The sequence below is a fragment of the Globicephala melas genome, chromosome 11, assembly GCF_963455315.2.
Source record: "Globicephala melas chromosome 11, mGloMel1.2, whole genome shotgun sequence".
Taxonomy (NCBI): Eukaryota; Metazoa; Chordata; class Mammalia; order Artiodactyla; family Delphinidae; genus Globicephala; species Globicephala melas.
Window position 1 is genome coordinate 67,752,899 of NC_083324.2, and position 23,437 is coordinate 67,776,335.

At 39.4% G+C, this 23,437-nt stretch overlaps 1 protein-coding gene across 2 annotated transcripts in view; it reads left to right on the forward strand.

Moving 5' to 3' along the window:
* DNAH8 (dynein axonemal heavy chain 8) overlaps nucleotides 1–23,437 on the forward strand; it is a 310,370-nt gene that overhangs the window by 108,646 nt on the left and 178,287 nt on the right. For both annotated transcript variants that reach the window (XM_030870835.2, XM_060307337.1), the window contains 7 exons: nucleotides 2,319–2,472; nucleotides 4,476–4,639; nucleotides 5,774–5,876; nucleotides 6,890–6,994; nucleotides 7,364–7,525; nucleotides 18,103–18,327; nucleotides 21,451–21,623. In XM_030870835.2, coding sequence (XP_030726695.2) covers nucleotides 2,319–2,472; nucleotides 4,476–4,639; nucleotides 5,774–5,876; nucleotides 6,890–6,994; nucleotides 7,364–7,525; nucleotides 18,103–18,327; nucleotides 21,451–21,623 — 1,086 coding nt within the window. The remainder of the gene's footprint in view (nucleotides 1–2,318; nucleotides 2,473–4,475; nucleotides 4,640–5,773; nucleotides 5,877–6,889; nucleotides 6,995–7,363; nucleotides 7,526–18,102; nucleotides 18,328–21,450; nucleotides 21,624–23,437) is intronic.

The following is a 23,437-nucleotide window of genomic DNA, read 5'->3' on the forward strand; positions in this document are numbered from 1 at the left end:
CACTTACACACTTGGAATTTTTATGGTGAAAAGTGGCCATATCTGTTCTGGGTCCACTGCAGCCTAAACAAGGCAACATGTCCATCACTGGACTACTGAACCGCTTGAAGGTGACTGTTATCTCAAGCGCAGCTTTAGGAAATGGGACCCAGGTTAAGTACACTGTCTTGGCATTAGCAGCCTCTAATCCCCTAGCTGACTATCCAGTAATTCTTAACTGGTCTTCACCTTAACACACCTAAGAAATATGTCACATTATCTCAGAGGTCATTAACAGAGGTCAGTGTCCATGGGGATTCTAATACCCTACCTCCAGGTTGGGACTGCTGTTTCATGAATGACATCCTGCATTACCTCTGGCTCAGAGGCAGTCTTGTATTTGGATAATGTACTAACTCACAAAGCTCCTAATTCTGGGTTGAAGTTGCTGGGGTTAAACTCCTAGGGTATGTCCTCTGCTTTCAGGGAATCTGAATAACCTGGCAAAGGTGACCATAGGCCATTCAGTGGTTCCTAGTCTTCACAGGCTGCTACTTCCCCATGGTTCATTGCAAATTTTTCCATCTTGATTTCCTGAATGATGACCTCTTGAGGAAAGGCTGTAGATTCACCTGAACCTGGTGTGTAGCCCAAGAATTCAGGACTTGAAGCCTTTCTTAATTTCATTCTTAACTTGCATATAACCTGAATATTATAGTACTTATTTATGGTACTAGTAAACTCAATGTTGAGGCCCTGCTAGAAGGAGTATAAGGATATCTAAGAAGTCACAACACTTCAGTAGATTCTCCTCCTAGAGAACTTTGCAGCATCAAGTGGATCCAGAAAACCTCTTCTAGAGCCAACCACAGACTGATCTCATAGAAGGCAGTACCAGCTGGATCTCTAGGGCTACCTGGATGTGAGAAGGAAATTGTGTATCTTCATGGGTGAGGCTTCACTCACCTGGATTCCCTGGATGGTGACACTTTCCTGGTGGGTCCCTGATTCCCTGGCATTCCAAGGGCCTTCCTACCTGTTGTGAACAGGTTCCACCACACAAAGCTGTGCAGTGCAGGTACCTGGCCAAACGACAAAAACTGGTCATTAGTGATTTTATTTCAAATCTCCCTTTTTCTTGTTGGGAAGTTACATACCATCAAAGATGGTTTTTTTTTTTAATTCCGTGCAAAATTATTTTTGGCTCCAAATATCTAAGTGCTTCAACTCCCTGAAATGCCCTTCCTTACCATCTTGGTCTGTGTGTATTGATCTTGAAGGTTTTTTTTGGCATATTGACTGCCTTTCAGCTCTAGCCTGATGGCCAGATAGACACTATAAATTGGGAGTTGAGAAAAATGCCTCTTACTGCCAGATCAACTCATCCACCTCCTTGGGACAGTTTTTGTACAACCCCTTTATACCTGCATGTATAACATAGTCTTCCATAGAAGTGAAGGGTTACGCTTAGGCATCAGACTGTTCCCAGAAGAACCCCATTCTTCATGTGAGCCCCTTCAAGTCATCCTGTCCTGGATCAAGTAAAGTTTTAAGACAGTACTCAACAAATGCCACTCACCGGGAAATTCCACTACACAACTTCAAAGCTACTTGCCATGGCCACAAACTGAAGTCAGCTTCTTAATTCAACTGTTGTTAATTAGGTCTTTCCCCAGTATCTTCCCATCACTTCCTCATGGCATCCACTCTGTTTCTTGTCTTTCTTAGTTGTGCCCAGCTTTCTGGGCACCTTGTGTTCTGATGAACACTTCAGCTAGCCCTGATGGTGAAAAAACAGGAACCAGGCTTTTGGGGGATAGCAGTTCTGTATCGTTAACACTGCAGAATCTAGGCGTAGTGCCTGGTGGAATTAGCAGTCTATGGGTGGGAAGAGCACATCTGTAGTAGACATCAGACCTCAAGCTTGACCCTGGCCTTGTGGTAGTAGTTCCATAGACAAGTAACAACAGTACCCTCTGTGATTTTCCACTTGGATTTGGTTCACAAAAGACTCAGAAAGCCATCTTATTCCTTGTTTTCCCTTTACTCAGAGGAGCAACCAGCACAATTCCTTTACTGGACCTCTGTGGCTTAAAACTTGGTGAACTTCTTCGTTTATCACTGATACAAGGGACCATTAAGTGAAATCACTATAATTATATGTTTCATTCATAAAAATGCAAACATCTTATTAACTGTATGAAATTTAATAGGAGCTGCCTTTTTTTTAGGAAAAAATGTTCAGTGTCAAAGGAATTTTTCTCCTATTATTTGTTATAAGCCATACTATTTTCTGAATCTTCCTTAAAATGTAATATCTTTCCATTCTTACTTTTTAGATATAATGCTCCATTTAAAAAAAATATCCAGAATTGGGTGTATAAATTGTCCACTTCCTCAGATATAATTGAAGAGTGGCTAGTAGTCCAGAACCTTTGGGTTTATCTTGAAGCTGTCTTTGTAGGTGGGGATATTGCCAAACAGCTACCTCAGGTAAATATGGTTTTTGTAACTGCTGATAGAATAATTTAGTGTATGTTGTTTATATGTCTCTGTAAAAGTTTTCAGAAAGACATATAGTCATGTCTTGATTATTTGCACCAGGGGTTTGCAAACTATGGCCAACTCACCTGTTTTGTTTTTTAATTTTATTTTTGGCTGCGTTGGATCTTCATTGCTGCACGCGGGCTTTCTCTAGTTGCGGCAAGCTGGGGCTACTCTTTGTTGAGGTGCATGGGCTTCTCATTGCTGTGGCTTCTCTTGTTGTGGAGCATGGGCTCTCGGGCACAGGCTCAGTAGTTGTGGAGCACGGGCTTATTTGCTCCGTGGCATGTGGGATCTTCCCGGACCACGGATCAAACCCGTATTTCCTGCATTGGCAGGCAGATTCTTAACCACTGTGCCACCAGGGAAGTCCCACCTGTTTCTGTAAGTACAGTTTTATTGGAATACAGCCATGTGCATTCATTTATGTTCTGTCTGTGGCTTCTTTAGCATTACAATGGCAGAGTTGAATAGTTGTAACAGAGACCATATGGCCTACAAAGCCTAAAATATTTAGCATCTTGCCCTTTACAAAGAAGTTTTTTTAAAAAAGTGCTGACCTTTGATTTACATTAGTAGAAACAAGAAACTCACATAATTTTCAAATCTCCAGGTTGTCTGAAGAGGTACATTTGAATATGATACTATTAAATTATAATAGTTCATCTCTTCTTAGAATTAGACTTATTCCTCTGAGAGTAAAAGTTAAAATAATCTGTATTCTGTAAACACAAATTAACTATGAGTAAGTTGTTAACTAATAGTAGATCAGAAGCATGAGGCAAGGAAACTTAGCCTTAGAAGCCTGTAACAAATTCTTTAAAACAGCTTTATGGGACCTTTTAAATGAATGCCAGTAACTTACTAATAATTATTCTATGAAGGTAATTTTCCTCTTATAAAATTAGACCTACTCTTTCTTTTTTTAAACATTTATTTAAAAAATTTTTTTTTGGCTGCATCAGGTCTTAAGTTGCAGCACGTGGGGTCTTTGTTGAGGCGTGCGGGATCTTTCGTTGCCGGCGCGGGGCCTCTTTGTTGCAGCGCGGGGCTTCTCTTTAGTTGTGGCATAGGGACTCCAGGGTGTGTGGGCTCTGTAGTTTGCGGCACGCGGGCTCCCTCGTTGAGGTGTGTGAGCGCAGTAGTTGTGGCGCGTGGGCTTAGTTGCCCCGCGGCATGTGGGATCTTATTTCCCCGGCCAGGGACCAAACCCGTGTCCCATGCATTGGAAGGTGGATTCTTTATCACTGGACCACAAGGGAAGTCCCCTAAGCCTACTCTTTTGAATTTCCATACCTATGGCATCACTATAGATTAAAAATCAAGGATAAAGCATTTTGAAAATAGATGGTTTCCCTTTGTAACACATTTTAAAAACATAAATCATTTTTAATCAGAAAGTTTTATTTTTTAAAAGTGCACTTAAAAGTTTTAACAGAGGCAAGATCATGCCAGTTACTAAAAGCATTTTAAAAAATTGAATGCAAAGCTTAATATCATCCATGGTAAACAGTTTTCATTTGCAAAAATGCTTTGTTTTGGATTTTTACTGTTTTCTTTTTCCTGGGGTACTAGTAAGCTTTAATTATTCCAAAATACTGAGATCAAATTATTTTCATGCTTCTTCAGTTTGCTCATCAAACCAAAACACCTGGGGTACTGAAAGACTAGATTTGCGATTTAAGTTGATAGCTCTGCAGATTAATCATGTGGCACTTTGAAAAATGTATTAAATGTAAGGAAAAATATCAGCGGTAAACCTCATTGTGATAGAGCAGCATTTCAATAAGCCGTTCTCTTGTTCCAGAGTTAATTCAGATGAAAAAAAAATTGCCCCTTTAAATTATGTAGCCTGAGACTAATAGGCTGGTTTGAGGAACTATAGGAGATGCCAAAGTGAAGACCTGGCTTCATTCAGTTATCCACATGCCAACTTTTACTTTTGTTTTTAGGAAGCAAAACGTTTTCAGAATATTGACAAGTCATGGGTAAAGATAATGCAGCGAGCTCATGAGAATCCCAATGTGATTGGTTGCTGTGTTGGAGATGAAACCATGGGGCAGCTTTTACCTCATTTACATGAACAATTAGAAGTATGTCAGAAGTCACTTACAGGGTAAGAGTTTAATTTTTAAATTACCTGTCCTTTTATATGTGATGGTGTTTTATCCCAAACAAGTTCATAGAATTGACTGCATTTTTGGTTTGGTAGTGATGGTTGAGGTGGTGTTAGGAATTTAACATGTCACATAAATTTAATTTCTCTGCAAAAAAAGACACCTTCAAGTTGAGGGTGGGTGAGTTACAGCATTGTATTAGTTTTGTAGGGCTGCTGTAACAAATTACCACAAACTGGGTGGCTTAAGACAACTGAAATTTATTTTCTCACAGCTCTGGAGGCCAGAAGTCTGAAATCAAGTTAGCAGCACCTTCTGAGGGCTCTAGGGAGAATCTTTCCTTGCCTCTTCCAGGTTCTGGTGGCTCTTGGCTTGTGGCTATATAACTCCAATCTCTGTCTCTGTCTTTATATGTCCTTCTCCTCTTCCTGTGTGTCTCTTATGAGGACACTTGTCATTGGATTTAGGGCTCATCTGAATAATCCAAGATTATCTCTTCTGGAGATCCTTAACTTCGGTACATTTGCAAAGACCCTTTTTGTAAATGAGGCCACATTCACAGATTCCAGGGAATAGGACGTGGACATATCTTTTTGGGTCTACCAGTCAACACACTACAGGCATAGAGTAGAGATGTGCACTCAGAGAACAATTAACCAGACAAACTCACAGATAGTTTTCTTAAAAGGCAGTTCATTCTCAATTTCTATTTGAAACAGGGTAACGATATATCTTAGTTTGTCCAAATTTATGCCTCTGTCCTGGCTGAATGGCTATTTGTCCCCCCTCTCTCTCAAAATGTCTTGGTTTGGAGGTAACTTATGTGTTCCCCCTGGGTTTAAGCCGCGAGGTTCACAGGACTCTTAGAAAGGTTGCAGGAGGGCTCGTGATGAGAAAGAAGATAGGATGGAGCAGGCTTGCTCTGGGTCACTTTCTTATTTCCACTTGTTTTCCCAAGTGCCATCCATGGTGCAGCAGGACTTTCTTTCTAACCAAACATTTCAGAGGCAAATGGGAAATGACTGTAGGTGTTTGCTACTATCTTATTGATGTTAGTGATTGCGTCTTGGCTAAGAAAACCCCAAAATTAATAATTCAGAAAAAATTATTTGGTAACGTGACTTTATTTAAAGGTATTTGGAGAAGAAGCGATTACTATTTCCAAGATTCTTCTTTGTATCTGATCCAGTTCTCCTGGAAATTCTTGGACAAGCCAGTGATTCCCATACCATACAAGTATGTAATCTAAGTATCTGTTGCCTAAATCCTTTTTTTCCACAGCCTATGTGTTAAAAAATAAAAATGAAGTTAATGTCTTAAAAGTGCAGTCAGGAAAGAAGAGTATTAAAAATTATGTTGGTTATAAACTGTCTTATTTTCTTTGTATTCGGAGCCCATCAGCCTGAGGCAAGAGTCACCGATTATGCAACTCACCAGCTGGGTGACCTTGGCCAGCTTCTTAATTTTCCTGTGCCTCAGTTTCCTTGTCTGTAAAATCAGGATATTAATCATTTCCACCTCATGGGATAGTCATAAGGATTACACGAGATAATTCCTTGAAAAGTTCTGGACACACAGTATGTGCTCACTAAATGTAATTCATTGTTATGAGTATTTTAATCTAAATATTCTTAGATCAAATAGGGATTGTGGTTTGGATTTGTCCTTTTTTTGTCCCAAGTGCTTCTCAAATGCTTTTATTGCCATTTCCAAGGGCAATACTTTCAGGAGGAAGAGAAAAACTACAGAGAACTGGGTGTGAGAGGCACTGGAACACCCATCCCAGGGACATTTCTGGTTTGGGAATTTGGGAAACAGCTAGTAATACCTTCCTTGTTGGTTTCCAGGGAGTGGAGGGGATGAGAAAGGAAAGGAGGGAAGTAGAAGCTGTGTAAGGCAGACATAGAGCCAAGAGAGAAGGACTGAGCTGTCCCTGGGAGGGAAGAGGGCAGGAACCATGTGGTTCAGTGTCCATCGGGAGGAAGATGACAGTTACTAGTCGAATCTCCATAATGTAAGAGGTGCATTTGTAGGTCTTGGAGGAAACGTTCTGTAGGGCTGGATTTTTAAAAGTGGGCTTCCAAGTCAGTCAAGGGTCAAAGAAGAGTCTTTTTTTTTTTTGAGACAATGAAGTAAATTCTTAATCTCTTACAAATATAAAAAATAGTAAAGCTTTTAAAAACATCTCAGTGACTTTTGTGTTTAACGTCATGTATGATGTGTTTGCTCTGTCTTGTGCTTTCTTATAGCCACATCTCCCTGCAGTGTCTGACAACATAAATGAGGTGACCTTTCACGCAAAAGACTATGATCGTATCATGGCTGTCATATCAAGAGAAGGAGAAAAAATTATTGTAATTTAACTTGGTTAAAATTTTATTAGGATTTCTTTAAAAATTTAGATTTGAGGAGAATGCAATTCTCTTATGAAAGAAAGGGAGGGGAGTGGTGTCGGGTTTTAGTTCTGTAGCCCTGGCTTTGTAACAGACTAGTTTGGATAACTCATTTAACTTCTCTGAGGCTCATTTTATTATCTATACAATGAAAGTTTTAGACCAAATGATCTTTATAGTTCTTTCCACATATAGTATTAGTTGATTTTACTCACGTTTTAAATATTTTATATGAAATTGTTTGCTTTGCCTGAGGTACTTTGATTTATGACATTTGTAAAAATACCAAATTATTATCAATTTGTAATATATTTGTAATATATCTTTTAGTTGGATAATCCTGTTATGGCCAAAGGTCCCGTGGAGATTTGGCTTCTGGACATGTTAAAAATGCAGATGTCGTCCTTACATAATATAATTAGATCTGCATTCTATCAAATCAGTGATTCAGGATTTCAGCTCTTACCTTTCCTCAATCACTTTCCAGCACAGGTGAGAATACATGACATTTAAATAGCGAAATAAGGGGGAAAGATATGCAGGAGGCAGTTAGCCTGATGATGTGGAGGCTGTTCAAGCTTAGAACTAGTTAGAGAGGCCCACCCACCCTCAGCCCCCAACCACCTGCCTGACCACTTGCTTGTCCACCTACACCATTCTAGGCCAACCCATCCCATCCCTGAGAAGAGGATTTGCCACTGTTCTTCCATCATTGAGGATATACACTGAGACTAAAGCACTAACGAGAAATTTCATCTTATGTATAAGTGACACCTATCTATGTATAAAAACCGTCTATCTATATCTATTCATACATAAATATAGACACAGATATAGATATGGATATGGACATATATAAAAGGAAGGAGCATATCTTTTTCTGAAATGAAATGCACCTTGCCTTTTGTTTATTTTGCCTTCAAATAATTAAAAATTGGCATAATTTGTTAAATACGACTAAGTTCCTTTTTAATATTTAATTAAATTAATTAATTTATTTGGCTGTGTCGGGTCTAAGTTGCGGCACGTGGGATCTTCGTTGCGGCATGTGGGATTTTTCATTGTGGCACGCTGGCTTCTCTCTACTTGTGGTGCACAGGCTCCAGAGTGCGTGGGCTCAGTCATTGTGGTGCACGGGCTTAGTTGCCCCGTGGCATGTGGGATCTTAGCTCCCCGACCAAGGATCAAACCTGCGTCCCCTGCTTTGGAAGGCAGATTCTTAACCAATGGACCACCAGGGAAGTCCCACGTTAAATGTGACGAAGTTTTAAAGAGAGAAGACCTTGAGGAGGCCGGAGCAGGTGTTCTCTTGAACAACTCTCCTGCCCTTTGGCTCTTAGAAGTGCCTTGTCAGGTGCCAGGTATTATTAAAACGGGGCACAGAAAATGAAGAGCTAACAGTTCCATTACATTTTCAGCCAAGATAAATGAAAAGTGATGGTTTGTGATCTAGGTCAGAGATAGTGTGGGATAGAAGGCAAGAGCTATCCAAGGAAAATATAGGCAGGTTTTACTTCCCCAGCTGCTCCTCCCAACCTGAACTCCAAATCCTATGTTACTGCACACACAGTGGAGGCAGCTGAAATGATATGAAATTATTCAAATGACAGAAGTACAGACATAAAATCAACCTTCACTGGAGAGAATATTTTAATATTGTTTTTGTTTTGTATAATATCCTTGGTAAACTTTAATATTCTTATTAGCATTTGCGATAAAGCTTTATAAAATACTTATTTGATAAGCTGAGAAAAATAGCTCCTTAGACTAAATCAACATACTTTCTCTCTCTCAGGAAAGCTTGATCACCCTTTATACGCTGAAGGAGATACAGGATTAAAGTTGGAAAAGTTGAAAAGCAAATTTAAAGTAGCAGTGAAGTTGAACAGAATATAGTAGGAAAGTTGACTAACTTTTAGGACTTTATTTAATGTGTGTATATATACATATATATATACACACACACACACACAAAGATTTTTAGATAAAAATCTTAATATTGTAGTGGGCAAATTTCAGTTTTCTGGAAAAATTGCTTTAAAGAGTAATGAATATATAAATATATTCATTCTATATTCATTCAATATATAGTCATTCAATATATTCATTCAATATATATATTACTCTTTAAATTGTATTTTATTTCATTTATTTTTAAAATAAATAAATTTATTTATTTATTTGTTTATTTTTGGCTGTGTTGGGTCTTGGTTGCTGCGTGCGGGCTTTCTCTAGTTGCAGCGAGCAGGGACTATTCTTCATTGCTGTGCGTGGACTTCGCATTGTGGTGGCTTCTTTTGTTGCGGAGCACAGGCTCTAGGCGCGCGGGCTTCAGTAGCTGTGGCACACAGGCTCAGTAGTTGTGGCTCACGGGCTCTAGGACTCAGGCTCAGTAGTTGTGGCACATGAGCTTTGTTGCTGCATGGCATGTGGGATCTTCCTGGACCAGGGATCAAACCTGTGTCCTGTGCATTGGCAGGCGGATTCTTAACCACTGTGCCACCAGGGAAGTCCCTAAATTGCATTTTATAAAGCAGGTTTCCCAAATAAATTTGCCTATTATACAATGTTAATTTTTTATCTAAAATTGTTTAAAATTTCACCTCTGTTTTTTTCTGAAACACGTTTTTAAGATTATGAACACAATGGATCCTTGTTGCAAAAATTGGGGAAAACTTGAAGAATATGAAAGTGAAAATAAAAATTTCCCATTGTTCCACCACTTGGAAATGATGACTTAATATTTCCATGTGGTCCCTTTCAGTATTTTTTAATATGCTTATTATAAGCATCAAATAATATTGATGAGAATGAGCATTCTTATTTTATTTTTTATTGTAATGAAACATCCTCCAGTTTTCCCTGTGAAGTCTGCTGCCTTCTTAAACCTAGTGAAAAACATAATTTAAGCTTTTCTTGGTGACTTAGGGTAGTCATTTTATTTTTCTCATCATTATTAGATTATAATTACTATACAGTGTTGTGTTAGTTTATGCTGTACAACAAAGTGAGTCAGTTATATGTATACATATACCTGCATACCCCCTCCTTCTTGGGCCTCCCTCCCACCCTCCCCATCCCACCCCTCTAGGTCATCACAAAGTACCGAGCTGATCTCCCTGTGCTATACAGCAGCTTCCCACTAGCTATCTATTTCACACATGGTAATGTATATATGTCAGTGTTACTTTCTCAGTTCGTCCCACTCTCCCCTTCCTCCTCTGTGTCCACAAGTCTGTTCTCTATGTCTGTGTCTCTATTCCTGCCCTGCTAGTAGGTTCATCAGTACCATTTTTCTAGATTCCATATATATGTGTTAATATACGGTATTTGGTTTTTCTTTCTGACTTACTTCACTCTGCATGACGGACTCTAGGTCCATCCACATCACTAACAATGACTCAATTTCATTCCTTTTTATGGCTGATATTCCACTGTATATATGTACCACATCATCTCTGTCCATTCTTCTGTTGATGGACATTTAGGTTGCCTCCATGTCCTGGATATTGTAAATAGTGCGGCGCTGAACATTGTGGTACATGACTCTTTTTGAATTATGGTTTTTTCAGGGTATATGCCCAGTAGTGGGATGGCTGGGTCATATGGTAGTTGTATTTTTAGTTTTGTAAGGAACCTCCATACTGTTCTCCATAGTGGCTGTATCAATTTACATTCCCACCAACAGTGCAGGAGGGTTCCCTTTTCTCCATGCTCTCTCCAGCATTTATTGTTTGTAGATTTTTTGATGATGGCCATTCTGACTGGTGTGAGGTGATACCTCATTGTGGTTTTGATTTGCATTTCTCTAATGATTAGTGATGTTGAGCATCTTTTCAAGTGCTTGTTGGCCATCTGTATGTCTTCTTTGGAGAAATGTCTATTTAGGTCTTCTGTCCATTTTTGGATTGAGTTGTTTGTTTTTATTGATATTAAGCTGCATGAGCTGCTTGAATATTTTGGAGATTAATCCTCTGTCAGTTGCTTCATTTGCAAATATTTTCTCCCATTCTGAGGGCTGTCTTTTCGTCTAGTTTATGGTTTCCTTTGCTGTGCAAAAGCTTTTAAGTTTCATTAGGTCCCATTTATTTATTTTTGCTTTTATTTCCATTTCTTTAGGAGGTGGGCCAAAAAGGATCTTGCTGTGATGTCAAGGAGTGTGCCACCTGTTTTCCTCTAAGAGTTTTATAGAGTCTGTCCTTAGATTTAGGTCTTTAAATCCATTTTGAGTTTATTTTTGTGTATGGTGTTGGGAAGTGTTCTAATTTCATTCTTTTACATGTAGCTGTCCAGTTTTCCCAGCACCACTAGTGAAGAGGCTGTCTTTTCTCCATTGTATATTCTTGCCTCCTTTGTCAAAGATAAGGTGACCATAGGTGCATGGGTTTATCTCTGGGCTTTCTATCCTGTTCCATTGATATATATTTCTGTTTTTCTGCCTGTACCATACTGTCTTGATTACTGCAGCTTTGTGGTATAGTCTGAAGTCAGGGAGCCTGATTCCTCCAGCTCCGTTTTTCTTTCTTAAGATTGCTTTGGCTATTCGGGGTCTTTTGTGTTTCCATACATATTGTAAAATATTTTGTTCTAGGTCTGTGATAAATACCATAGGTGATTTGATAGGGGTTGCACTGAATTTGTAGACTGCTTTGGGTAGTATAGTCATTTCCACAATGTTGATTCTTCCAACCCAAGAACATGGTATATCTCTCCATCTATTTATATCATCTTTGATTACTTTCATCAGTGTCTTACAGTTTTCTGTATACAGGTCTTTTGTCTCCATAGGTAAGTTATTCCTAGGTATTTTATTCTTTTTGTTTCAATAATAAATGGGATTGTTTCCTTAATTTCTATTTCTGAAATTTCATTGTTAGTGTACAGGAATGCAAGAGATTTCTGTGTATTAATTTTGTATCCTACGACTTTACTAAATTTGTTGATTAGCTCTAGTAGTTTTCTGGTGGCACCTTTAGGATTTTCTATGTATAGTATCGTGTCATCTGCAAACAGTGCCAGTTTTAGTACTTCTTTTGACATTTGGATTCCTTTTATATCTTTTTATTCTCCGATTGCCGTGGCTATGATTTCCAAAACTATGTTGAAAAATAGTGGTGAGAGTGGGCACCCTTGTCTTGTTCCTGATCTTAGAGGAAATGGTTTCAGTTTTTACCACTGAGAATTTTGTTTGCTGTCGGTTTGTCATATATGGCCTTTGTTATGTTGAGGTAGGTTGCTTCTATGCCCACTTTCTGGAAAGTTTTTATCATAGATGGGTGTTGAATTTTGTCGGAAACTTTTTCTGCATCGATTGAGATTATTCTATGGTTTTTATCTGTCAGTTTGTTAATATGGTGTATCACATTGATTGATTTGCATATATTGAAGAATCCTTGCATTCCTGGGATAAACCCCAGTTGATCATGGTGTATGATCCATTTAATGTGTTGTTGATTCTGTTTGCTAGTATTTTGTTGAGGCTTTTTGCATCTATGTTCAACAGTGATATTGGTCTGTAATTTTCTTTTTTTGTGTTATCTTTGTCTGGTTTTGTTATCAGGGTGATGGTAGCCTTGTTGAATGAGTTTGGGAGTGTTCCTTCCTCTGCTATATTTTGGAAGAGTTTGAGAAGGATAGGTGTTAGCTCTTCTCTAAATGTTTGATAGAATTCGCCTGTGAAGCCGTCTGGGCCTGGGCTTTTGTTTGTTGGAAGATATTTAATCACAGTTTCAATTTCAGTGCTTGTGATTGGTCTGTTCATAGCTTCTGTCTCTTCTTGGTTCAGGCTTGGAAGATTGTACTTTCCTAAGAATTTGTCCATTTCTTCCAGGTTGTCCATTTTATTGGCATAGAGTTGCTTGTAGTAATCTCTCATGATTCTTTGTATTTCTGCAGTGTCAGTTGTTACTTCTTGTTCATTTCTAAATCTGTTGATTTGAGTCTTCTCCCTTTTTTTCTTGATGAGTCTGGCTAATGGTTTATCAGTTTTGTTTATCTTCTCAAAGGTTCAGCTTTTCGTTTTATTGATTTTTGCTATTGTTTCCTTCATTTCTTTTTCATTTATTTCTGATCTGATTTTTATGATTTCTTTCCTTCTACTAATTTTGGGTTTTTTTTCTTATTTCTCTAATTGCTTTAGGTGTAAGGTTAGGTTGTTTATTTGAGATTTTTCTTGTTTCTTGACGTAGGATTGTATTGCTATAAACTTTCCTCTTAGAACTGCTTTTCTACATCCCATAGGTTTTGGGTCATCATGTTTTCATTGTCATTTGCTTTTAGGTATTTTTTGATTTCCTCAGTGATCTCTTGGTTGTTTAGTAGCATATTGTTTAGCCTCCATGTTTTTTTTTTCTTTTACAGTTTTTTTCCTGTATTTGATATCTAGTCTCATAGTGTTGTAGTCGGAAAAGATACTTGATATGATTTCAATTTTCTTAAATTACCAAGCCCTTGATTTGTGACCCAAGATGTGATCTATCCTGGAGAATGTTCCATGAGCAGTTGAGAAGAAAGTGTATTCTGTTTTTGGATGGAATGTCCTATAAGTATCAATTAAGTCCATCTGGTCTAATGTGTCATTTAAGGCTTGTGTTTCCTTATTAATTTTCTGTCTGGATGATCTGTCCATTGGTGTAAGTGAGGCATTAAAGTCTCCCTCTGTTATTGTGTTAGTGTTGATTTCCCCTTTTGTGGCTGTTAGCCTCTGCTTTATGTATTGAGGTGCTCCTATGTTGGGTGCATAAATATTTACAATTGTTATATCTTGCTCTTGGATTGATCCCTTGATCATTATGTAGTGTCCTTCCTTGTCTCTTATAATAGTCTTTATTTTAAAGTCTATTTTGTCTGATATGAGTATTGCTTACTCCAGCTTTCTTTTGATTTCCCTTTGCATGGAATATCTTTTTCTATCCCCTCACTTTCAGTCTGTATGTGTCCCTAGGTCTGAAGTGGGTCTCTTGTAGACAGCATATATATGGGTCTTATTTTTGTATCCATTCAGCCAGTCTGTGTCCTTTGGTTGGGGCATTTAATCCATTTACATTTTTAAAAATTTTATTTATTTATTTATTTTTGGCCACATTGGATCTTCATTGTGGTGCATGGGCTTCTCATTGCAGTGGCTTCTCTTGTTGTGGAGCACAGGCTTCAGCACACGGGCTTCAGTAGTTGTTGCATGTGGGCTCAGTAATTGTGGCTCACGGGCTCTAGAGCGCAGGCTCAGTTGTTGTGGCACATAGACTTAGTTGCTCTGTGGCATGTAGGATCTTCCCAGACCAGGGATCGAACCCGTGTCCCCTGCATTGGCAGGCGGATTCTTAACCACTGCGCCACCAGGGAAGTCCCTAATCCATTTACATTTAAGGTGATTATTGATATGTATGTTCCTATAACCATTTTCTTACATGTTTTGGATTTGTTTTTGTAGGTCTTTTCCTTCTCTTCTGTTTCGTGCCTAGAGGAGTTGTTTAGCATTTGTTATAAAGCTGGTTTGGTGGTGCTGAATTCTCTTAACTTTTGCTTGTCTCTAAATCTTTTGATTTCTCTGTCGAATCTGAATGAGATCCTTGCTGGGTAGAGTAATCTTGGTTGTAGGTTTTTCCCTTTCATCGCTTTAAATATGTCTTGCCACTCCCTCTGGCTTGCAGTTTCTGCTGAAAGATCAGCTGTTAACCTTATGGGGATTAACTTGTATGTTGTTTTTCCCTTGATGCTTTAATATTTTTTCTTTTTGTTTAATTTTTGATAGTTTGATTAATATGTGTCTTGGTGTGTTTCTCCTTGGATTTATCCTATATGGGACTTTCTAGGCTTCCTGGACTTGACTGACCATTTCTTTTCCCCTGTTACGGAAGTTTTCAACCGTAATCTCTTCAAATATTTTCTCAGCCCCTTTCTTTTTCTCTTCTTCTTTTGGGAGCCCTATAATTCAAATATTGGTGTGCTTAATGTCCCAGAGGTCTCTGAGACTGTCCTCATTTCTTTTCATTCTTTTTTCTTTATTCTGCTCTGCTGCAGTTATTTCCACCATTCTATCTTCCAGCTCCCTTATCCCTTCTTCTGCCTCTGTTTTTCTGTTATTGATTCCTTCTAGGGTATTTTTCATTTCACCATTGATTGTCTGTTCTTTAGTTCTTTTAGGTCCCTGTTAAACATTTCTTGTATCTTCTTGATCCATGCCTTCATTCTCTTTCCAAGATTTTGGATCATCTTTACTATCATTACTCTGAATTGTTTTTCAGGTAGTTTGCCTATTTCCTCTTTATTTTTTTGGTCTTGTGGGTTTTTATCTTGCTCCTTTGTCTGCAAGATAATTCTCTGTCTTCTCATTTTGTCTAATTTACTGTGTTTGAGGTCTTCTTTCCCTAGGCTGCAGGATTGTAGTTCCTCTTGCTTCTGTTCTCTGACCCCGATGCTGATGTTGGTCCGGTAGCTTGTGTAGGCTTCCTGATGGGAGGGACTGGTGCCTGCGTTCTGGTGGGTGGAGCTGAGTCTTTTCCCTCTGATGGGCAGGGCCCTGTCAGGTGGTGTGTTTTGGGGTGTCTGTGAACTTAGTATGACTTTAGGTAGCCTGTCTGCTGATGGGTGGGTTTGTGTCTCTGTCTTGTTTGTTGTTTGGTCTGAGGTGTCCAGCACTGGGAACTGCAGGCAGTAGAATGGAGTCTTGTATTCAGACAGAGGCCTCCTGGAGAGCTCTCACTGCTTAACATTCCCTGGGACTGGGAATTCTCTGGTGGTCCAGCATCCTGGACTCAGCGCTCCCTCCCCAGAGGCTCAGGCCGACTTCCAGCCAGGGAACTAAGACCGTGCAAGTTGCTCATTATGGCAATAAAGGGGATTTAAAAAAAAAAAAAAAGACATAAAAGACAAATGAAACCCCAGACAAATGGTAAAAGCAAAATCAAACAAGGAGAAACAGGGAAACACACACATACAAAAGAAACAAAAACAGAACAAAATAAAACAAAAAGGAAGAGAACAACCAGACAAACAAAAGAACCTGAAAACGAAATCAAACAATTAAAAACAAAACTAACAGAAACAAAAAGCCCCAAAACAAAACCAGAGCAGAGTGCCAACTGAAGAATAAAGCAAAGAAACAAAAACTGACAGAAATGATTAAAAAAGAAAAAAGGGAAAAAACACAGAAGAAAAGCAAAGCAAAGTAGAAACAGAAATATAAAAAAATACATTAAAGAAAAAGAAGAAAAAAGGGAGAACACAGAACAACTGAAAAGCAAAGTAAAAATATATTAAAAAATTAATAAAAGATAAAAGATATGTTAAAAAACAAGAAAATCCCAAAAGACTAAATAAGACTAATAACAACAAAACAAGAACAACCAAAAAAAGAACCAACAACAGAACAAATCAAAACATAATAAAAATAATAGCAATAATAATGTTATCTAAGCTGTCAGTGTCCTTGCTCCTGCTGTGAGCCACAGCCCACTTCCACCTCCCCAAGAGGCCCTCCACTGCCTCTGGGCTGTTCTCTGGACCTGTTGTGTGCCCTGTGGGGACCACTCAGGCTCTGATCTGGCCCAGTTCCTGCATGTGCTGCCCCCAAAGTCCACAGCTGCCAGCGCTAGACTGTTTTCATATGTGGGAACTCTCATTGTCGACTCAGATATTCCATGGGTGCAGGTTCTACCTAGCTGATTGTGGGGATTTAATCTGCAGCTTATGCAGCTAATGGGAAGATTTTCGATCCTCTTCCTTGGTCGCCCCACCCCTGGGGTTCAGCTTTGATTTTATCCCACCTCTGTGTGTGGGCCATCCACAGGAGTCTGCTCCTGGGGCTGCCTTGAAGCACTTGGGTCTGACCCAGTGAGGACAGGGTGCAAAGGTGGTATGGCTGCTTGGGTTGTGGGAGCCCCAGCGGTACCAAATGTGCAGGGAAGCCAGCGGCCACGGGTGCAAGAGATATCAGGATAGTTATCATTTTAAAGATCAGTTTTTAGAATATACCTCTATGTAGTGATTTTGCAGGGTCTGCAAGTCTGTTTGGTCTTTAAATCAAGAAAGCCTTACACTATTGTTTCTGTACTGTTTCTCTTTGCTTTGTGCAAATAGAATCTGCTTGCTCTTGGGAGCTTCCTGACAGCAGCTATTTCCTCTACATCCCATTACTCCTCTCAGCCAGGTGCTTCATTTATCTTTACCTGCAGACCCCAGGATTGGCCACTACTCTAGCAGGAAAATTATTGAAGTTCCAGAGGAAGCAGGGATAAGGAAAGGGTTTTATTCCTGCTTTACCTACATCGAATGCCATGCCTGCAGTACCCGCATTCCCTCACACACTTTCCTTCCCCTGCCAGATATGGAATTCCTTTTTGGTCCAAATGATCTTGGATCTGTTGCTTGACTCTGGGGATGAACAAAAGCTCCCAAAGGGACAATTGTTGCAGTGAGGGGGTGAGGGTAGGGCATGTTCTGACCACTTTTATTTCCTTTTCTGCAGCAGAAATTGTAGGTAAGGTGACAGTCCACTCACAGTTTCCTTATGCCTTCATCAGGAGACAAAGGACAAGCTTTTCCCCTTCTCACTTTCTGTCTGTCTCTCTTGTAGATAAATATATAGACAGAGAAGTAGATGTAGACAAAGATATGGATATTAGAGGGAGTGTGAGATTAAGAAAAGAGATAGGCAGCATATCCTTTTTAGAAGATGCAAAGAAACCTTTGCAAAACCCTGCTGAAGAAAAATACACAGTATGTATTAATTCCATTTCTTTTCTTGAGAAAGAAAAATCACCGAATGAAGGTATATGGGCCTCAGGCCCTCTGTAGAAAAATTTCCCAAGCATCTTCCATTAACGTACATATAATTCCATAAATCATAGCAATTGTTCAAATTATTATTTATCTATCGACATTGAAATAATTAAATAATCAATAGTTTGAACTTTAAATGTTTTTACCCTTTGGGAGTAGAAAAATGCATGTCCCTTTTTTAGTTTAAAATCAGTAAGACTGTTCACCTTTATGTGACTAAGTGACCACTAAATTTTATTGCAGATGTGCTTTAAATATTTGGTAAATTTATTTGTCTTCTGGATTTGTAGGTTGGGCTTCTGGGACTTCAGATGTTGTGGACACATGATTCAGAAGAGGCTTTAAATAATGCAAAAGATGACAGGAAAATCATGCAAGTGACCAATCAGAAATTTTTGGATATTCTAAATACTCTAATTGGTCAGACAACACATGACCTAAGCAAGTTTGATAGAGTGAAATTTGAAACTCTAATTACCATCCATGTGCATCAGAGAGATATTTTTGATGACTTGGTAAAGTATCATTTTTTTCTTAATTTAAAATAATTTAGTGTACTAGTTAATAAGTTAGTGCTTCTAATAATGAACATTTAAGTATTATATGTATTTCTTAACTTATATGAACCTTCCATCTGCTTAGTCCTTTTTTACAACTCTCCAGTATAGTTGTATAGTTGTAGACAACTATACGATGTCTACAAATATCTGTATTTGGAAGTTTTAACAATCATATGTGTATATTCACCTTTGGCATTCTGAAAGTCTGGAATCAACTGATGTGATTTGAACTAATTGTTTCATTAAACCAATAACCAGGGATGTGATATAATTTAGGTGGGCTTGGTCATGAGTTATGATAATGTTAGTTCATAACTTGGCCCCTGTACAGAGAGGGCAAGGAGAGCCTGAAGAGAGAGGCATGTTACTCCAGGTTGGTAGGTGGAAGTTTTAATAAGCCAGGAAGTTTACTCATGAGGCTTGTCTTGGGCAGCCACGAGCAGAGCAGATCTCTGCATTTGTCTGCCAAAATTTTCTAAGTTTATATAGAGGCCTTAACTGTCACATATACCATCCAGATGGTCTCAACAACACATTGCTCTCTCAAGGCTGCATCCTTGAAAACAGCCCCACTGTGGGAACAGTGGGCAGAATGCCCGTTCCAAGGACAGGGAAGGGGATGAGGATCCTCCAATTGCCTGTGTCCATCCAGCTCTTGGGTCAACCTGCAGTCATGTCTTCTAGATTACCTCTTCCAACAGATGAGCCAACTGTGAAAGAAGTCCAGATTGAATAGAACCAAGCTTCAGGGAACTCGCACGGCTGTTCAACTGATAGTGTCCAACAGGGCATCATGGGCTTGCTTTGGGCAAAGTTCTGCAGGGTGGGAGTAAGAGGGATGATATTTGAATTCCCTTTGGAAATAGAACCCTAACCAGTGGTCTTGAGCAGTAGTTATCTATTATGGTGTAGGGGCCCCAGGTGGCTTTGATATTGCACCATTTGACTAGTTTTGTCTTTAACTACCACTGACTTATTCTATTTGATTTTATCTATCTTTTAGGCCTCTTTTTTCTTCATCAGAGACACATAATTCATGCAACCTGGGGTGCTTTTTTAGAGACTATGATCCCAGGCTATCTGTTTCAAATTTGTATCAAAAGTTCTGATCAGATAAGTTGTATTTATTGAAGATTGAAGGACATGTAGTCTGTCTATTCCCCTGTAATCTAGATCCTTCTTTCTCAAAGTGTTGTATGACAGTCAGCTGCATTGGACCTCACCTAGGAGCTTGTTAGAAAAGCAGAATCTTCAGCCTCCCCACCAGACCTACTGAACCATAATCTGCATTTCAGTACGATTTCCAGGTGATTCCTATGTGTATTAAAGTTCCAGAAACAGTGTTCTTGGATTTCTCTGGTTCAAGCTAACCATCAAAAAGCCGCATACTTAGACCATATTGCTCTGGCCTTCTATAGATTTGCTTTCACTGAATTGCAATTACCATTATACTTTGGCTTTCCTTGAAGTCCACTTCAAGAAACGTTCATATGGAATCCATTACTATACCTGCTATGAATGTACTATTGAGGATATCTATACATCTCTCACTGGCTCTTAAAGCTGACGTCTCATGGAAGAAATTTCTTTTTAAAATCAAAATGCTCAGCACATCTTTACTTTCTGTACAGAATGGATTTTTTAAAAGAAAATATACACACAATTAAGACTGTGAAACTGTTTTTTTTTTTCTTAATTGCTACTGAACTCATGGTCAGTTTGCATTCCAAGTAAAATGAGATCTCATGGCCAGCATATACGCATTTTATCTTCCCATGTCTAATGCTTAGAATAGACTGACTTACAGTAACAACTCAGTAAATATTAGCTATTCTTCTTTACTTTTTCCTCCTCCACCCCCTCTTTACCATCTTATTGGATTGTTGAAAGTAGCTAGCTGACCGCATCTCCATGGCTGAAGGTCCTGTGTTAGAGAACAGAGTCCCTGGGGGCGGTACTGGACTATGTTACCTGAAAGCAGCTCTTTTAAGATGATGAATACAAACTGCATTTCAAGAGGGAAGATAGGAGTTCTTAACTGGAGGGGGAAGCAAGATCATAAACAATGAAACAACAAAATGCAAGATGGTAAATAGCATGAAGACTTGATTAGATGGAGAACTGAGCATTGTACAGTTGCCAGAGTCCGTTTTTTAGTGTCGAGTGACCTGGAAGTGGGCCCTGGGTTGCGGAGCAGTGAAGCGGACCACTTGCCACTTCCTGTGTTGGTTCCCCTGAGTGGGCAGGACTGGGGTTTCTCCAGGTTTGCTGATGCAAAGTCATGAGCACTGTAGAACGTGGTGGCGGTGAGATGTTGTTCCTAAACGTGCTCACCCCGTTTCTATCTCTTGCATCCATGGTGGTAGGAGCCCAGTACCTCTTGCCCCATGGGTATAAGCTGATGACTGGGCAGATTGATTGGTTTGGCCACAATGCTGGTGCAAGAAGTCATGTGTGCACATATGACCATGCATTTCTCTGCTTAATCCCTTCCCATCTCTCATGGCTTCCCATTGCCATGAGAACAATGCCCAACCTCTTTCCTCTGCCCTGTGAAACCTCAGCTCTCACTCTTTCTCCAGAGTCCTGGATGCCTCAGCTGTACTGAACTTCTTTCAGTTTCTTGAACATGCCAGTCAGATCTTCTGGGTCTTCATCTAGAATGTTTTGCCCTCCCACACCTCCATCACCCCTTCTGCTTTATTTCCCTGGCTAATTCCTACTATTATTGCAGGGTTTAGTTTAGATGTTTCTTTCTCCAAGTATCCCCCTCAGACCTTCTACACTAGGTGAGGTCTTCTTGCTACATAATTTCATTACCCTGAGTTTCTTTTCCTACTTTATTGCAGCTACTTGTTTATCTGATTGTCTTTTGTGCTCTTCTGTCAGCTCCAGAAGGCAGGAACCATGTCTGTCTTTGTTCACCCATCACAGTGTCAGGCCCAAGGAGGGCCTCAGTAAATATATGTTAAATGAATGAGAATCAATTCGTGAATGAGTGAATAAAAACTGCCCATATGCTTGTGTTTTATGCTACTGCAATGCAGTACTAATCTCTTTGTATTTCATGTTTTTAAGGTAAAAATGCATATCAAATCAGTTACTGATTTTGAATGGCTAAAACAGAGTAGATTTTACTTCAAGGAAGATTTGGATCAAACAGTGGTGTCTATTACAGATGTTGATTTTATTTACCAGAATGAATTTCTGGGATGCACTGATCGTCTTGTTATCACTCCATTAACAGATAGGTAGGAAACTCCATTTTTATTATTCCATTTTTGTAATTAAGTCATGTGCTTAAAATTGTTTTAAAATTGCATTTGAGGGACTTCCTTGGTAGCGCAGTGGTTAAGAATCTGCCTGCCAGTGCAGGGGACACGGGTTTGAGCCTTGGTCCGGGAAGATCCCACATGCCACGGAGCAGTTAAGCCTGTGCACCACAACTACTGAGCCTGCACTCTAGAGCCCGCGAGCCACAACTACTGAAGCCCACTCGCGTAGAGCCCGTGCTGTGCAACAAGAGAAGCCACCGCAATAAGAAGCCCGCGCACCACAATGAAGAATAGCCCCGGCTCGCCGCAACTAGAGAAAGCCTGCGCACAGCAACGAAGAGCCAAGGCAACCATAAATAAATTAATTAATTTTAAAAAATTGCATTTGAAATGTTAACAAAAGCATTGCTGTCGTGTGGGGTCCGTGCTAGCTCATCAAAGTCTAACAATGAAACAACCATCATTGTTAGTTAAATGCACATATACATTACATTTTTATGAAATAGAAAAAGATAAAAGAGTAAAAGGACGCTTGAATGTTGACTATGAGTAATTTAGTGATGAAGTTTAGATTGCAAGATGGACAAATGTCTCTAGAGCCATAAAGGGGGTCATTAGAATTGCAAAGAAGGAAAGGACCTTGGAGGTGGTCTAGTTTAGTCTCCTGGTTTTTCAAATGTGGAAATTACTACCTAAAGTGATGTTTCTTGGCCAGGTCTGAATAATCAGTCAACGGCAGATCTCCTCACCATTCTTTCCAATATAGGACACTAGACAAGAGCTGGGTTTTTTTCATCTTTATATGTCCCGCAATTACCTGGTTCCACATGCTGTGCATAGAAGACAATACACGTTTGTAGAATTGACTTAAATTGGGTCATAGAACAATGAATTCTGCTGTTACTTTAAACAGGGCTGCCTCCAGGTAAAATTATGATACAGCCAAATTATATCTTCAACCTCCTCTAGACTCATCCAACCTCCCTTTATATGCCCAGTCCCATCGCAGCGTAAATTTTTCAGGGTGTTTTCCCTTCAATCGATGTTTACCTATAAAGCTTCACGTCTTACGAAGCTTTACTAAGTTTGCTTAGATCTGAAGTAAATATAACTGAAGCTGGATTAGGGATACAAGGAGATTCATTATATTGTTCTTTACATGTGTCTAAATGAGCGAAACATTTCATAGTAAAATGATTTACTTGCAATGGTGTGCTGGAGCTGGCTTGTACCGGCATGCAAGAGCCAACGTCATGCATCCCTCCCCAGTTTTGTGCTATCACATTGGTAGCTTGTTATCAGCCATGGTGGAAGTAGTTATGCCACAGAAATCAGCAGACATAAAAATCAGATTTAGGGAATTCCCTGGCGGTCCACTGGTAGGACTCCACGCTTCCACTGCAGAGGGCACGGGTTCGATCCCTGGTCAGGGAACTAGAATCCCACATGCCATGTGGCACGGCCAAAAAAAAAAAATCAGATTTATTTTTGTTCCTGGAGAGCCCATTGTTAAACATCTGCCAGTACACTGCTGCTTATTTGGTTCTCTGACTTGGGATTTATCGTGACCACAATGGAAGGAAGGCCTACAGGTTTTTTACGTCAGAGTTGAGTGTTTTTGCGAACACTGTATTACTTCTAATGAATATCAGATACTCCAGCCTTGTTTGGTTGCCTGTCTCTTATGTGGGCTGCTCAAATTCTAAAACCAACAGGCTCATTCCAACCGCACTGGACTTTTGCTTGTGCTTTACTGTAACATGTGTTATCCCATATTCACAATGCTTTAT